General features: G+C 38.4%; 1 protein-coding gene across 4 annotated transcripts in view; it reads left to right on the forward strand.

Annotated features, from left to right (window-relative positions):
* Positions 1-17,455, forward strand: part of SORCS1 (sortilin related VPS10 domain containing receptor 1) — a 497,412-nt gene that overhangs the window by 260,997 nt on the left and 218,960 nt on the right. For all 4 annotated transcript variants that reach the window (XM_057735386.1, XM_057735384.1, XM_057735383.1 and 1 more), the window contains exon 3: positions 8,448-8,547. In XM_057735386.1, coding sequence (XP_057591369.1) covers positions 8,448-8,547 — 100 coding nt within the window. The remainder of the gene's footprint in view (positions 1-8,447; positions 8,548-17,455) is intronic.

The raw sequence follows: 17,455 nt of genomic DNA on the forward strand, positions 1-17,455 counted from the left end.
TCTCCTGGACCATTAGAACAACATCTAGCCACTGCAGAGATGGCAACGGCCTGCCCTGGAGATGGAAGGAGAGTACACATAAGAGACACTGGGGACAGATAATTCTCTGTGTGTGTGTGTGTGTGTGTGTGTATGTGAGAGAGAGAGAGAGAGAGAGAGAAAGGAACTCATGGACATCACTTCATTAAGAAAAATACTCTTCCCTGTACCTGATCCCCAAAAAGCTGAACAGGAGACCTCTGCCTAAATTAATTTGCCCTCCGTTCTTAAGCAGCATAGTCAGAGATCTGGGTGTCAGTACCAATTTTGGTTATTTTTATACTTAAAAACTGAACTGGAAGGTATTTCAGAGTAACCCCCTTTTTTTCTTTTCTTTTTTTGCACATATATATATATATTTTAATTTCTTTTCCTTTTAAAAAGTTTTATTGAGATATGATTGACATAATAAATTGCATATATTTAAAGTTTACAGTTTGATATTTTTTCTTATTTGTCATCTATTTTATACATCTTAATGTATATATGACAATCCCAATCTCCCAATTCATCCCGCCCCAACCTGCTCCCCCCCACTTTCCCCCCTTGGTGTCCATATTAACCCCTTTCTTTAATGTTAACTGTAATATAGATCGGCTTACTTACTGTGGAAATGTATGTGGGTGGCAGTGCTTGTATTCTCTATCGCCATTTTCCCATGGAGCAGTGCATACAGTTACAATCAAATACACTCAAGTCTTTTATCTCAGCTGCCCTATGTTACTTGAAGCATCAAGAACACAGTGTTATGCAGGGAATTATATATTCAACACCCTGTGATAAACCATAATGGAAAAGAGTATGGAAGAGAAACTATATACATATGTATAACTGAATCACTTTGCTGTACAGCAGAAATTAACACAACATTTAAATCAACTATACTTCAGTAAAATAAATTTAAAAAAGAAAGTTAATGATACATAGAAAGAAAGAATGATGGCAAAGAAAGACCAGAAAGATGAGAAAGGACTTTCACAGCTTACTAACACATAGGTATTGGCCCTTACATTTAAAAAATAAACACTTTTTTTTATTATAAATTAAATTGCATTCCAAATGCTGTGACATATGGCAGAGTGGAAGTATCTGTACAGCACATTGACATGTCTCCCCCGATCCTGCTGTTTAACCCCCTTTCCTCTGATTCTGCAGGTTAATCTGAAAAGCTCAGGGAATCCAAGAAACAGAGGGAAGCTTGTTCAGCTCTGGATGCACCATAGCGTCTCAGCAGCACATTTAAATTATATGTTTAGGCTGACAGGCAAACGTATTTCAGGGCAGAATCCTTAGAAAGCAGGAGACAATTTCCTTCAGCTCCACGTCATCGTTTGATGTAGATTGCCTATTATATTCTCGAGGTATTATGAAAAATGGATTGAGAGATATTTTCTTGACAGTGGGTAGACTAATGGAATCTGGTTACTGTATTTAAAATGTGCAGGGGTTTGTTATAACATGGTAATAGAAATATCAGTTGCACTGACAGGTTAAAAAAAATCTGTCAATGAATGATAATGAAGTTATTTAAATGTCGACTCACTTGCAAACATTTTCCAAACCCTAAATTATTCTCACTGCTTTAACCTCATGCATCCTAAGTTACACAGGAGTAGAGTCTACGATGCAGCCAGTGCACCTTTGCCTTTGGAAGCTATTTTTATGCCTCCAACACACCAGGAACAATGGAGGTGGCTGCTCTTAATAATTTCAGGAACGAAACAAAACACAGAACCCACAGATACTTGATTTAGAGGTAAACGCTGTTCTGCTCTCAGGACATCTCATTTGAGCTGATTTGAGTGATGCCTTGATTCTTCCTGTCCCCAAGCTTCCCTCTACAGGTTGAGTCTTGATTTTGTGACCTTGGCAATATGGCACAATGTATCTGGGAGAGAGTATCTTCCCTCTCCGGGGGCTGGAGGTGGAGAAGGAGGGGTTCAGGTTATTTGGATACTTTAAAACCTTTTTGAAGAAGGAGGCTGGCTCATCCTTGATTCAAGGAGTGTGTCCATCAAGCTTCATGTATTCATTCACTCTCCGTATGCAGAAGGCACCTGCTGTGTGCCAGCATCGACCTTGGGACTTGGGGGTGAACAAAGATGTGCGCTGCCCTTATAGTATTAGAGTAGTCAGGAAATAGATGCCAGGCAGAGGTTTTTCCATTAAAAAGTAGGGGAGCATAGAACATGCTCACCATCCTAGTCCCACTTCATTCTGCACAGCTGATTGTATCTGTTCACAGCAGGGGCTGCAATGGTTCTTGCCAGACTAGATGAGCCTCTTAATTTTGACTTAGAAATCCAGTGGGCCACACAAGAAGAGCAAACATCTGTGAAGTCAGCCACTTAGCCAAAACCAATTGGGTTTCACAAGCATCTGGAGCATTCTTCTGAGAGCTAGGAAGACAGCTGAGTACAAAACAGACGTCTTTCTTACTCTCGTGGAGCTTGCATTCTGGTGGGAGATGACAGACAATAAAAAATAAGTAAAAATTTCTTAGATGGGGGTAAATACTAAGAAGAGAAAATGAAAGAAGCTAAGATGGTGAAGTGTGCTGGGAGAGTGAGAGAGGTCACTACTTCATAAGGCATGAGTGGTGTCCAGGAGGAAGTGAGGGGCCATCTGTCAGGGTATCTGGGGAAAGAGCTTTCTGAGTACAGAGAATAACAAGGCTGGTGTGGGCAGGGCTGGGGAGGAGAGGGAAAGAGGAGAGGGATTGAGGAATGGGCACCTCAGAATTATATTGCAAAGTTATTAGATACAAAAGGAAACGTGACTTGTCTATAGCAAGTGTGGAGTTTGTTACGGAGACCAGTGCACTGACTGGTTACTCAGCTAGTGAGCCCGAGTCCTGTTCTGTTCAACTTCAAGTTGTTGCTCTTGCTTTTAGGCTGTGACATCTTGGTAATCTTCATGAGTCATCATCAAATCATTAACAGGTCGACCCATAACTTTGTCCATATTTCTAGTCTTCCCAGGAGCCAAGATGGATCAGATCAAATATATACTTTCTTTTCCTCATACATCATTGTGAGAGTTTCTGATTATACTTTTCTTAATATCAATTCTCCCTGGCAGGGCTTCTGTATTTTTACCAGTTATGAAGAGAGGCGAGGTTTTGGCCTATACCACAAGGAACTTCCAATGATTTCAGTTCATATGTCTTTTGCTACGAAATGCATAACTAGATTTTGTAAGTTTATTTCCTTTTCCTCTTATAGCTTTTGAGAGAGGCAATGCAGCATGGGGTTAAGGATACAGCCCTGGGTGAGGGCTTGTGGCTTCAAGTTCTATGGTGTTAATTAAGCAGGTTGGTTACATCTGGTCCTTCTTTAGCTGTAGCATGTGACAAATGTAAGTCTATCTCATGGGATTCTGTATGAGCTGAAGAGCTTAGATCACATTGTAAGCACCCAATAAATGTTCATTTTTATTATCTGTTAGGTTTCTCAAGCATAATAGGCTATTGAGCAATGGAATCCTGACACAATTATTACAGAAGCAGAGTGCAAAATCTAACTATCAAATTCCAGTTCTTACCCTTACCTCTCTGATCCAAGTTCCACACAAGATTAGTAATACGTACCCTTTAAAATATGATAGGCTACATGTGGTTACATTTTCTAAATGTAATAACTTCATGAAATAGTCTTATCTTCTAAGCAAACTAATGCTAAATCATTTTCAGTGATTGAGATTTTCCTTGACTGTTCGTGTGATGGGTTTTAGTTAAGTGTTGGACAAAGAATACAAAAAATTATCAAGAAAAAAAAATGAGTGATAAAATGAATAACAAAAGTTATCATTTGTAGATTGTTTACTACATAGCAGCTATTGTACTCAATGCTTTTTAATGGATTACTTTAGTTCACAAATGATCCTGTGCTTGTTTATTATCTCATTTGATGGTATAAGATTATAGTAGAGGAAATCCAATCACACATTTTACTTCTGCCCTCCTTGTGGAAACTAGCCATGCCCTGTATTCCTCCCTTCTTCAAGTTGGGAGACTTTGTCATCTCAAAGAGATCATAAGTTCTTGGAAGGCAGGTGCCATGCCTTGAATGTGGCTTCTCCACCCCTTAGAGAAGCTCCTGTCAGTTCTATGAGTGTAGTAAATACTTAAAGACATGCTTTGAAATGTTCTGAAAGTCACTATTTAAGATATATTTGTAGAAAGGGTAGAGTAAGAATTAAGGAGCACAAGCGAGAAACTGCAGTCTTTGATTTAATCATTTGCTATTTATTTTTGCTGAAATGCTTATTTTTTAAGCTTTCAGCATCTTCTAGCACAGTATAGGTGTTGACAGAAGCTATGTTTTTCTTCTGTAGATAAGTCAACTTATAAACACAATCGGAAAAAATGCTTGCTTTGGAATGTTTTAAAAAAATGGTACAAGTAGAGAATTCAAGGCTGCTTATATTGCATCTTAAATATGTCTGTGGATGATACATATTTTTAAGATTACTTCCTTTTTTGCCTTTACAGCAGCAGTCACTTTATGGTTAGCATCACTGGCATTTCTTTTTGCAAATTTGATTTCTTTTAAATATTTTTATTGTTCTCCTTTTCTTATGAAACCAAGATCCATAATCTTTTTTGACTTTTTTTTTTTTTGGTCTTTCATATTGTTTGCCAAAGTGTGTTGTTCAGAACACTAATCTCATTAGATATCTCTCAAGAATGGATCCTATAATCAAATACATTTGAAAATGCTTCATGAAATATGCATGTAAGAGGTTCACAGTGTATATTAGAATAATAAAATTTATGTATGTATATAAGAATAATAAAATTTCTAAGTTCTGAAGTGAAGAAACATTAAATTTTGCCTAATCAAGTGTTTCCTAACATTTTTTGATCTTGCATCACACTCTGCTCCCCCATATCTAGAAATGATACTTAAAATATTTAACAGCTAGTGCACTGGCTCCACAGCCAGCCTGCTGCTCGACTGTCTGTCTCTCCTCTGCTGTTTCAGAGCTCACATCCCTAGGAGACTGAATTTCCCACATTTGACCGTGCGGGCATAGCTGGAAGCATCTGTTAGCTGTGAAGGGGAGTTTGCAGATGGGCACTAAGAATTACCTTCCAAGGTGCAGTGCCTCTTTCAAGGTCACTGTCTCCTCCAATGAGGCCCAGGCTGATTGGCATAAGCAGTGGCCGTTCAGAACAGGTACTGGAGCAAGTTTCCTGGGGAACTCTGCTGTGCCAGCTCTCAGTCTTTTGGTTGCTGGGACTGTGAGGAGATCTGGGAATTCTCCAAGGAGAGACCATGGTGGGGAGGCTGGTGGAAGTAGCTACTCAGAGGACTTGGTACAGTAACTATTTGCCAACTGGTTTGCAAATATTAAGTATTTTCACTCCTGTATCATTGTACCAATATATCCCAGCTGGTTATTAGTTTTACCTATGATACTTGTCAACACTCAAATTCTAGTTCTGTGGGGCAACCATGAAGAATTGCTAGTCTATGCCACGTAGGGTGTGTGGAAATACATTGGTTTTTTTTTTTTTCCTTTTTCTATCTCTCGGTTGTTATAATACCATAATGTTTAAACATTTACTTCTGTTGGAATTGAGAATTAACAAATTTTGATTCACTTTTAGAGCTTTGAAAAATCAAGGGGTAAAAAATGGCACAAAACGTAATGGCAGATACCTGAAGTATCTGAATTGGTGATGTTATAATAAAAGTACCCAGTAACATATTGTAAGCTATCTGAAAAAGAAGTTGTTAATGTAAATCTGAAGTAGTTACTCCATTATCATCTTGTCATATTGGGATTTCAGTTAAATACACACACACACAATTTGCCCTTGTAGTATGTTTTTTGAATGTAAAGATATTCATTGAATAGCTCAGAGATTGAGTTGATAGAAGTTGATAGAAGTTGATAGAAGAAACTAATTATCATGCTTTTATAGACTGATCCCTACCTCTCTAGCCTCCTTTCCATTAACTCACTAGGAAAACTGAACCTTTCTCTCATCTCCAGCTTAGTCCTATTGATTTCCATCTATCACTAGGCAAAATTTATTGATGTAGAAGTACCTGTACATTTCTCCTCCTCCCATCACCCACCATAGATTTTGCATCTGTGTTTTTTGCTCTTGAACTTGTGAGTATTGTTCAGAATACTAAATAGAAAAAGTTATCGAATAAAAAGAGTTAGAGAAAGTCTAGTGAAATTTTGGAGACAAGCAAGTCTTAGTAAGAAGAGAAAGTTGACCCAGTAAGGCCTGGGTAAAGGTGGGGGGAAAAATGGTCAAACACCAAGATTAGACTGAGTAAGGGAAGACGTCTCAGCTGTTTCTTAGAAAGTAGGAGGAATTTTGACATCAAGGTGAGTTTGGGGAGAAAAAAATAAATATGGAAGAAGAATTTAAAGAAGCTTGTTGTGGTTCATGGATAAGATCTTCTGTGAAGAGTTTGGGGATGTTCTTCAAATATTCTTTGTGATTAAGCCAGCGTTTGTTCAGTTGTGCTGGAGCGCAGACTGGTCCTGAGGAAATCCAGTTATATAATTGGATTATGCAAGGTGACTTCTAGTTTTTGATATTCTGACTACAACTGACCCCTGAACAACACGGGTTTGAACTGCGTGCATCCGCTTAAACGTGGATTTTTTCAGTAGTAAATACTATAGTACTACACAATCTGTGGTTGATTGAATCCTTGGATGTAGAGCCACAAATGTGGAGAAATTGTGTATGTAGCGGGCTGATTGTAAGTTATAGGCTGATTTTTGACTACAGGAATAGTTGTTCAAGGGTCAACTCTAAGTCCCTTTTCTAAAGTCCTACCCATTTTCCATTTCCAAGGTCCATAGTCCTTCCAAGAGACTTTTCATAACACCCCAATCTTCAATGGTTTGGAGTATGATCTAAATTCTATAAAGTATTGCCTATATTTATTTACTTATAATTTATATATAATTATATATCAGCTATAATGTTTATCTATTATATATATATATATATATATTATATATATAAATATATCAATCTTTAGGGTAAAGAGATCCCTGGATCCCCAGCCATAATAAGTTCTTAATCCCTTAATTCCAGAATCATATATTTTATAGCTTTCTTGCTCTGATGCCTGGTCCAGAGTAGGCTTTTCATGTTTGGTGTTAGGGTTGTTAACAGAAGATTCTTCTATTTTGTCTTTATGGTCCATGGGAATATGTGACTTCTATCAATATCAGAAATAAATTATAATAATTACATTTTTGTGGTTTTCTAATTAAACCAACTTTATTTCTGAGTCTTGTTAATTTTTATCTCTTTCCTTACACAACACGTTGCAACTTTGTTTTTCTGCCTCTCAAAGCTGTTAGATTCTTGAGAGTAGGTACATGTGCTGTATCCTGGTACATAGCAGAGGGCCTGGTCCATTTTAGGGGCTCTACAAATGTGAGTGAATGAATGAATGAATGAATGAATGTTCATTGGGAATCTCCTATAGGTATAAAGAAGGCTTACAAAAACTTTTATATCTGTTTCCTTTAAATTAAGAGAAAAAAAAAGTTGTAGTATAATGTAAGTAATACAGGGCTTAGGGCCAGAATACCTAGAGTCAAATTCTCACTGGCTTTGAAAAAGTCACTTAAGTTCTCTCAACCATCTGTATTCTTCAAATACAGATAATATTTCCTATTGTACATGGTTGCAATGATGATCTAATAAGATGTACAATTCTGAAATATATAATAGACTTACATAGAGGAGGTGATTAAGGCCTGTTTATTCAGTCTGAATTAATAAGTTATTGACCAATGTTAAGAAAAGATGAGAGAATCTCCAAAAAAGACAGAGTCAGTACCAAGAAGTAGCATCCTCCCAACTCCAGGTGGCTTAATACTGGAAAAGGCCACCAAGTAGAATTGTGAAATTTCACTTATTATTAAGACATTTTCTTATTCTTAAATAATAGGAGAAGACTGAATGACCTTTGGCGGGACTAACCTATCATATATTCTATGACTCATGAAAGAAAACACAATTTGTAGATAAATCAGGAGAACCTGCTTTTCCACTGTGCCAAAAATAAAGCAGAAGTTTGGAAATGTCAAATCTAAGTAAAAGGTCTTTATTTCTTTGGTTAATTCAAGGGACACCCTCATTCTTAATCTCTGAAAATTAAACACATTCTTTATGCAATGCACGTACCTTAAGGAGCAGTGAGAGATGGAGTTTTAATTTTTACCAATTCAATTTAAATGCAAATGTTAACCACTCACATGATGCTACTGTGTACATAATTAAGCATCATTATATACTACATGAATCATTTAGAAACCTCTGGAGAGCCATTCTACTATGTAAAACATGCATTATATTGACAAGCAGGCAAATGACGTATACTTCTGTCCTCATTAATGCTCCTTTTGAATTATAGGTCAACCGATTATGGGACAACCTATGAGAAGCTGAATGATAAAGTTGGGTTGAAAACAATTTTAAGCTATCTCTACGTGTGTCCTACCAACAAGCGTAAGGTAAGAAATGTATATTCAGCATGCTATTTATTCATGATGTGGCTTCTGTCTTGGCTGGCTAACCTCTCTAAACCACCTAAAAATCCATTACAGTTAAGCTTTAAGAGATATAAAGATGAGCTGATGGATGTTAAGGTGGTAAAATGTCTGACACATCATAATTTTCAGATCAGCAGCTGTGAATGTAGGAGGGCGATGGGGTAGGTATATCATTACCATTTCCAAAAGGCAGCTGCAGGGAATGTCTTGTTAAGTGGATGTTCCAGACTCTTGTAAGAGCTCTGACCGATCAGTGACAAGAATCAGAATGAGCCTTGACAAAACAGAAGAAAAGTGGGACTTTCATGTGATGTCCCCCTGTTTTCCCTTGACATGGAGTAAAAAGATTGGCTAGAATTGAATTGAGTGCACTGTTCTACGGCAGGTTGTAAGTGTCATTCCTAAAGTTTATTCAGCCTGCACACAAATGTCAGGATGGAGACAGTGCTGGAAGAAACCTTGGAGATCATCATATACCACATGCTAATTTTACAGATGAGAAAACTAAGGTTCAAAGAAAAGAAATGACTTGCCCCCATCACAGAGTTATGGGCACAGTTGGGACAAGAATTCAGGTTTTTCGCTTGGCAGTCATACTGTTTCCACTGTATTATACTCCTCTTATGAAGAGGGTTTATTTACTCTTCAGAGAAAGATGTTATTTTCTTAGGAAGAAAATGTTTGGTTTTAAATGAGAGAGACCTATTTGTCTCAGGAGGAGAGTGGTATTACATTCATTGTTTGGTTTTAAAATTTTGCACTATCAAATTCTGAATTCTGACATATATTTTCTAAGTGTTATGTGAGTTATATGAATAGATAAGCGTATTCATCAGGAAATAGAGAAAGGTTGTTCATTTATGTGTCCTAAGCTGTACTCTGTTATGATGGCAGCCCTCATACCGAGGTTCTCATTTCAGATCTGTCAGTAGGTACTGTGAGTGACCCGGGGTAGGTAGGTGCTGCACTTTGTCATCTGGCCTGTGGAAGGTGGATTAGTACATCTCTAAACAGTCACCCTCAACTCTAGCTGTACATTCAGAGCACTGGGCGTCCCCGAATATGCAAGCCTCGGCCCTACCTGTGTCGCTCTGGCTTAGGGCTCAGGGAACTGTATCTTGCACAAGCTCCCCAGCTGCTTCTGGTATGTATCTGGGATTAAGAACCACCTAGGTAGGCTGTAATGTTTCTTCTGGCTCTAAACATGTCAAGTTTTTCAGTTGGAGCAGCAGAATTTCCCATTGTGCATAGACTCTGGAATCAGATGGCTTAAGTAAAAACCCAGCTAAGGCAATTAACACGTGTATAACTATGGTGATATACTTAATCTCTCCAAGCACAGTGTCATCAGATTGAAAAGGGGGATAATTACAGTACCTACCTCATGAGGAAAGCTGTAAGGATTACATGAACGAAGGCATTTCAGGTGTTTAGCAGAGAATAGGTAAGGCTTAATCATGTTTTCTCTTTACTTTATTCTCCTTTTCTCACCTTCTTTCTCCTCCTTCATCAAATAATTATTGGAAATAATAGTAGTGATTATCCTCTGTAAAGAACAGTGTTCAGTGGAACTTTCCGCAGTGATAGGAATGTTCCTCTAAGCTGTCCAGTACTATGGACACTAACCACGTGGGGCTATTATTTGAAGTATGGCCAGTGGGACTGAGGAACTGGATTTTATGTTTCATTTCATTTTAATTAATTTGAATATTAATAGCCCCCTGTGGCTGATGGCCACAGTGTTGGACAGCACAGTTTGATCACGTCAACCTCACAAGTGTAGAGATTTACCTTGAACGTTCCTGTCTTCCCCTTCCTGGCCGATGACGGGTCCGTCATCAGCAATTATATCTAAACAATTTTGATCTGCTATATACAGTCTTAAATTTAGGGGCTGAACTTATATCCTTTATTTTTTATAATGAGATTTAGATATGTTTGTTGGCTTTGAATCAATTTTTGTAATCCCTATTGATTTTCCATCTAGTTCACATTTTTAGTAAATTTCATCTAACAATCAACAAACTGTAGGTACCATAGGATACAAAAAAGAAATAAGCCAGCTTTCTACCCTCGAAAATCCCATATTCTAGTAGTAAATGCATTATGACTTTTTGTAATCGAGAAGTCTCTGACTCTGCTTCCACCCAGCAGGTGACTTTGGGTGAGTCCTTTACATTTTCCCATTTGTAAAGTGATATAGGCAAAAATAAAGGAATTTAAGGCTAGAAGAGACCTTGGAATTCTTCTAATCTAGTGACAGTCTCTGTCTGTCTGTCTAATGTCATTAATGGCATTAGAAAGGAATATTACTTTTAAAAATAAGATGTCAGATATTGAATGTAAGCATATGCTTTTTTGTAGCAGCAGAGTACCTGGTAGTGACCTTAAGACTACAAGATTGTTAGCAGGAGCAGGACTTGAAGATTGAAATCTCAAGTCCTGACGTAGCTCCTAAGATTAGAAAGAAAGCTCAGGTGTAATAAACAAAGGAGCCCTGCCATCGAATCTATTCATGTCAATACATCAGTACCAATCAAGCTGCATACTTAATCCCTAGTTACCTTCAGGGCTTTCAAAAACACATTTGGCCGTGGGCATTTAGCTAAAATTAAGACTGGGCTGATCCTTTTTCCAGAGAAAAAGTAGCCATTGCCCGTGACTCTGAGAACAGCTTTCTCTATGGGGGTTACCTTCCAGAAGCAGAGGCAGGCCTGAGCTGTTTTAAATCACAGTGTTTATGGGTGAACCTAAGAGAAGGGATCTTTTCCTCTACAGATAAATGAGGCCTTCAGGGTCACTTTCTGAGATGCTGATAGATTTAAGAAATATTGGAGGACGATGAAGGTCTTTACAATGGTGCAAAAATCAATAAAGTTGACATAGCAGTATATTTGTGTTCAGATTTTCTACTTGTGAGGTGAATTTATCACCATGAAATATGGACTTTCCCCCCAAAGGGACATACTTGAATCAAAGAGATAGTACCTGCACAACATTTTAAAGTGTGAATATATTTCCCCCAATCAATGAGAGTTTATGTTAAAAAAAAAAAGAAGAAGAAGAAAAGAAATATCAGGCTCTATTAATTATGCAGGACAAAGACATTCAGGTTTGCTCTAATTCTCCTAGGACTTATGCGTCCTCCAGTGAAAAGGCAGGCTCCTTTAAAGGGTTGTATTAATTCTTTTAGGTCTCTGGGGTGCTGTCTAGCAAGTTAACGTCTTTTGTACCAAATACTTCTCTCTCCTCTTCATATCAGTGGGAGCAACTGGAATAAAACTGACATCAGAGTAACTGTCTTACGTTTCCAGAAACCTGTTTTGCCTTCGCTGTCTTCTTGCTATTTTTAGCTGCTTGTGAGGACAAGCACAGTTCTTCAATCAACGTGTCTCCAGCAGTGGGCATCATGCCCTGGCTTTGCAGGCAGCTTGTTAGGGGCATTACTGGGATCAGCATCCAGGACAAAACAGGCCCTTATTTACAGTTTAAATTGATGATCATTCATTGGCTGTTTCTCTGCAAGCCTGCTGTAAATTACTGCAGCTTTCCTTGGATATGTCTGTTACAGTAAAAACTGTAATCTCATCATAGGTCTGTCTAGGAAATCTTGACTCTAAGAGACATAGAAATCTGGCTCCCAGGTATTATCCTAGCTCAAGCGTACTCTCTTTCAAAGGAACTCAGCACCTAGCCTCTGATATATGAGGTAGGCTTAAAAGTACAAGGATGAGTGGGTCCTAGTGCCAGAGGAGAGGCTACCTCTCCCTCACCATGCCTCCGAGGGAAAGCACTCCCCCACCTCCAGTTCATGATAAATCCCAAGGCTTGTTGGTTTCAGCAGTAGCTCATTGGCTACCTGCATATAATCTTCTAGAGAAAAGATGATTTAACCTGCACCTGAAATGAACATCTGGGATGTAGAGGGTGATAGGTAGAACTAACACAAATGTATCAAAGAAAAAAAATCAATGCTGAAATCTCAGTCTTACTTTTAATTCTCACTGAGTTTGTTTTCTGCCTAAAAAAGAGAACTTCTTTATATTCCATGTGCATCTATCCACAATACCTTTCCCATCACCCCCAACCAACCTTAGTTTTGCTCCCTTCCACACGGTGTTGTATAACATCTTCAAGGATTAAAGAATACAATATCCCAAGTGGAATTCACTGGGGGAGAGAAGAAGAAAAAAAAAGTGTTTTATTTTTTTAAACCCAGAACAGCCAATTAATTTAGCTGTTACATCCTTGTACTCTCTGTACCATGTGTTCCCAGCAAAGAAGAAACCTAGAGATTATTTATTCTTTATATTTCCTCTGCCCCTGCATAACCTAGTTCCTTCTCCTCTCTGTGTTATCACCACTTAATTAATATTGTTCCTGCTGAGAGAGCCTTACAAGACTTTCACCCTATAAATAGGACCCTGGCTTCTCAGAACACATTGATCATTCTTGCCAGTCTCTTGGTACATGCCAACGTTAAGACACTGTTTGCATTTTCTCCAGATGTTTAGGTTTTAATTACTATACTGTATGTGGCATTTTCTACATATGCGTGTGATTATTGACTTCTTGCCTCTTCTCTTTATATCCTGGGCATGATTAATTCCTCTTGTCCTTTGCTTGGATGGTCTATATCATGTATGTGACCTTTGGGGACAGGAAAGAGGTATGGTTGATAGTGTCCTCCAGCTTCTTTTAGGAAAAATGATAGAATCATTGAATTGGGGCCTAAAAGATGTTGGAAGTTTTCAGATTCTGCTTTTGCATTTAACAGATATGGAAACTGACTCCCAAGAGTTTAGTGTCTTGCCTGAGGCTGCATGTAACTGGTGAATAAAGAGCAAAGATCATTAGACCTTTAAAGTCACCCTCAAATGCCTCCTATTCTGTAAACCAAATCAATTCCGCTAATGAGATTTTTTTACTCCCCCTGAACTCCCAGGCATCTGCTTCTGTTTTCCAGTACTTCTCTCTTCTGATTATAGCTGTTTTTGACCCTGTGAAATCACAGGGGCCTGGACGGGATAAAGTGCCTTGATCCACTCTGTTGTCTCTAACATGTGGAGCACAGCGTCTTGGGGTTCAGTTGTGTCAAAACATGGCTGAGGATTTAAATTGAACTTAGGTTGGGTTTTGGACTAATAGGCTGGAACTTGAAAAGGAAAATACAGTGTGAAAGCAGCTTTGACTCATTTATTTTCTCTAATTATAAAATTAATTCTTTCAAGTGAACAAACAAGAATAGTTAAAAAAAAAAATCCCTGTAGGTTTTAGTAATTGCTAAGCCATAATGTATAACTTTATCTTTTCCAGCCAAGAAGAGCATGATTAATATTTAAAATGCCAGAACTTTGCATAGCACTCACTCGACATCATCTGGCGAGGCCAATGAGTGTATTGTATAATACATCAAAGGGGGTACATGACATTTCCCTTGGCGGACAGGCAACACTTGCTGAGTCTACTCTAACTCTTTTATCTGTCCCTTTGTGCACAAGATCATGAATTTGCCTCTAATCTTTTAAAAAATAATGTATGTTTCATTCATAAATAAGTGCAGTGCATGAACCCAGAGACAGAGTGGAAATGGCATTTTCCAAACTTCAGTGGAAGTGACTTTTTCTGGAAACAAATGCTTACTCACCTGCGCTTAACCTGGGCAATGATGGCTAAAGGGAGATATCATCTCCTTTGATCCTTCCTGGGTACAACTGAGTGTTTATACTGTTTCAGTCCGTCACACATTGTTCTGTTCTTTTCTTGAGCATTCAAAAATCAAATCAAATCCAAGAAAGCATGCCACATCTACATTTTTTTTTCCTCTGGGTGATGCTCCAACAGGCATCCAAGCCCCTGGGTTTCAAACAAGCTATAGAATAATAAGTGCAAAGCACTCTGTTTGAAACAGGGACAGAGTGCCAGGAGCAGTGCCCACTAGCAAACTCCCTCGTCACCCCAGGGTGGCCCTGGGGAGCCTCTGGAACTCTTGGTTGTAAAACAAACAAACAAACAAAGAAAACACACTGATCTAAGCCATTTCCACTCTGTACATGGAACTACACTTGAGACAGCTGTGTACTTTGTACTATTTTATAAAAATCAAAGTACCTATGATAACATTCATAGACTAAAAAAGCTAATCAAACCACAGTCTTTTTGAGTTGAGCACAGTATGTTACAAAGTAGGTACCTGGTTGATTTTATTGACTCTTATCTATGTCTCTCTAACACCAATATTAAAAAAAGAAAAAGGCAGATTCAGAATGTGCTTGGTTTCTCAGAACTTACCAGGTTAACTAGTAATTCACTGTTTTATTTCATGCAGCTTTAAGTATGCTTTTATTTTTAGAAAGAAGCTGCTTGCATAATTAACATCACATATCTGTTACTCCTCATTTGTAAGTGTTGTGTCTATCACATATATTAATAAGTATCTGATACATTAAATATTAATCATGCATTGCTGATCTAAAAAGAAACAACTACGTTATATCCGTATACAGATCCAGTTTATATGATGTTGATGTTATAATTCAGAGTTTTATTAGCCACATTTATTTAAAAAAAAAACACAGGTGGCTAGCTAGATCTCAAATAGGTAGAATGGTGATATATGATAAATGTATCCACAGATCATCCTTTTCTAAGTTTAGATAATGCTTTCTAGTTGACTTCAGGTGATATTTCTCTCCCAAAGGAGGAAAAATAGAACTGTGTCTTTTGTTATTATTCCTTTTTAACAAATGTAGTTGATCGGTGTAGAGATAGCCTGAAGGGCTCTCAGAAGGTAGGTTGCCTCTGTGGCCAGGTGGACAGAAGTTCTCAAAAACGAAAGGAAGCCTGTATCAGAGGTTGATCATTCTTCAAATATGTCTAATAGACTATCTGCTTAACCTTCTTTGGGGAACAGATCTTTTTTATTTAGTTATCGACCTCCTTGTTTATTTATTTTTTTCTCATCATCTGTCCTTATTAGAATTTGTGTTCTCTGCAGTCTGGCTGGCTTCGTGTTAAATGCCCATCCATTACCCTTTTATGAAGGTCAGAGGCATTATTTCAGGTTGGTTCCAAGTTATGCTCTGCTGTGGAAAATGGTCAGAGGTCTTTTCAACATTCTGGTCTGTTTGCTTTCAGCATACTCCCTGTGGTTTCTCAGAGGTTTCCATCATTCCGTGTTTGACACACTGTATCTAGAACATTTGTTTCTAGTGAATAGCCCGTGCTGCTCTCATGATGGATGGAGATGGATGCCCGCTGCTACAGGAAATATGCCATATTTACTAGGGTGGGAATGTTTCACTCCAGTATATCAGATCTGCCCCGAGCTTTTTCTTGGTGCTGTCAGGAAAAACAGAGTCGATGTCAATGAATCTTTAATAAAATCATTTTTTTTTTCTTCCCTGGAGAAATTAAGAGAATACCTCCAGCCTCAGGAGCTAAATTGTTTCCATGTAAACATTCATTTTTCTGACCTGACCTTCTTCTTAACCAGATCTTCTTTTGATGGTTTTTACCTCTGTTTCTCTAGGCACCCGCCTCCTATTGTACTGGGTTCCTAACTGCTAAGATGTTTCTCGTTGCATAACACTCCATGTCAACTACTAAAAATAAGTTTTGCAGGACAAAATACCATAGTTTGTAGGTACAAGATAAGATGGGCTTAGATCTTCATAGGTAAAAGGGCCTGTAGTATGGGATATACAATTTGATGCCTGGGACAGAGCAATCTCTTCTTTTTTGCCTGCTTGGGGCTATGTGTGCTCTTTTGGGGACTAGAATACTAAGTATCTCCATGATTGACAACATCTGCCAACCAGGAAATGAGCCTACCTGTAGTGGAGAAAAGGACGATGCAGATGAATCAAAAAAATACAGAATGGGGAAGAATAAAACAGCCTGAATACACACGCTCACAGATAAGAGAAGAAAAGGGACAGGAGGAAAGACACAGATGTTAAGCTAAGAGGGATGATGGCAGAGATTAGTACAAAGCATTTAAAGTAACAAAACGGTGGTGAGGCAAAGCTAGTACAAAGCACAGTGACGACATAAGGTTGAAGAAAAAGAAATAATAAAATCACAGATATTTTCAGCAGTAGATTAAGAATCTCTTGAGATCTTTCAGGGAGAGGAGGGCTGACTAATTCACCAGGAACTTATTAAGGCTTTCAGAGGGAGTACAATTTACCTTTATCTCTCTGTTCTTCCTGAGTGCTTTCAAAGGGGGAAAAGATGTTGATGGCTGTGGCCAAAATTGGTTTTGCCAGGAAGGAAAACACAGTTATGACTCAAGTGTGGGGGAGTGGCAGGCCTAGATCCAGGCTCCCCAGCTTCCCAGTGGCAGATTCAAATATCACTGCCGCTGTCAAATATCAAATGCCACTGCCTGCGCCTCGTGAACTAGTGTCCTGGTAACGCTGGCTCCCCTAGCTGCTCCCTATCCCTCTGTGGAATGGCCTCTTCTATGTATGTGTTCATCTGATAGTTTCTGCACTTGTCAGGTACACCAACTCAGCATCTGTGTGCAGTCACGGTGGAGCTACACTTTGTCATTTGAAGGTGGTCATTGTGAGTTTTTACCTAGTGAAGCATTAGTTGTGGTGTACTGGTTAATCCAATGGACCCTGGAGCCAGTCTGCCTGGCTTTAAATTCCAGCTAAGCCACGTGCTAGGTGCGTACCTTTAGACAGAGTTTTATTTGTCGGTTTGTTTGTTATTAACCTCTCCAGCATACAGTTTCCTCATGTCTAAAATAAAATATAACAGCTGTGTCCATATCAGGAAGTAGTTATGAGAAGAGTTACAACAAGCAAAGAGGAAACAGTGCCTGACACACAGGAAGTATTCAATAAATGTTACTCTTATC

The sequence above is a fragment of the Hippopotamus amphibius genome, chromosome 5, assembly GCF_030028045.1.
Source record: "Hippopotamus amphibius kiboko isolate mHipAmp2 chromosome 5, mHipAmp2.hap2, whole genome shotgun sequence".
Lineage (NCBI taxonomy): Eukaryota > Metazoa > Chordata > Mammalia > Artiodactyla > Hippopotamidae > Hippopotamus > Hippopotamus amphibius.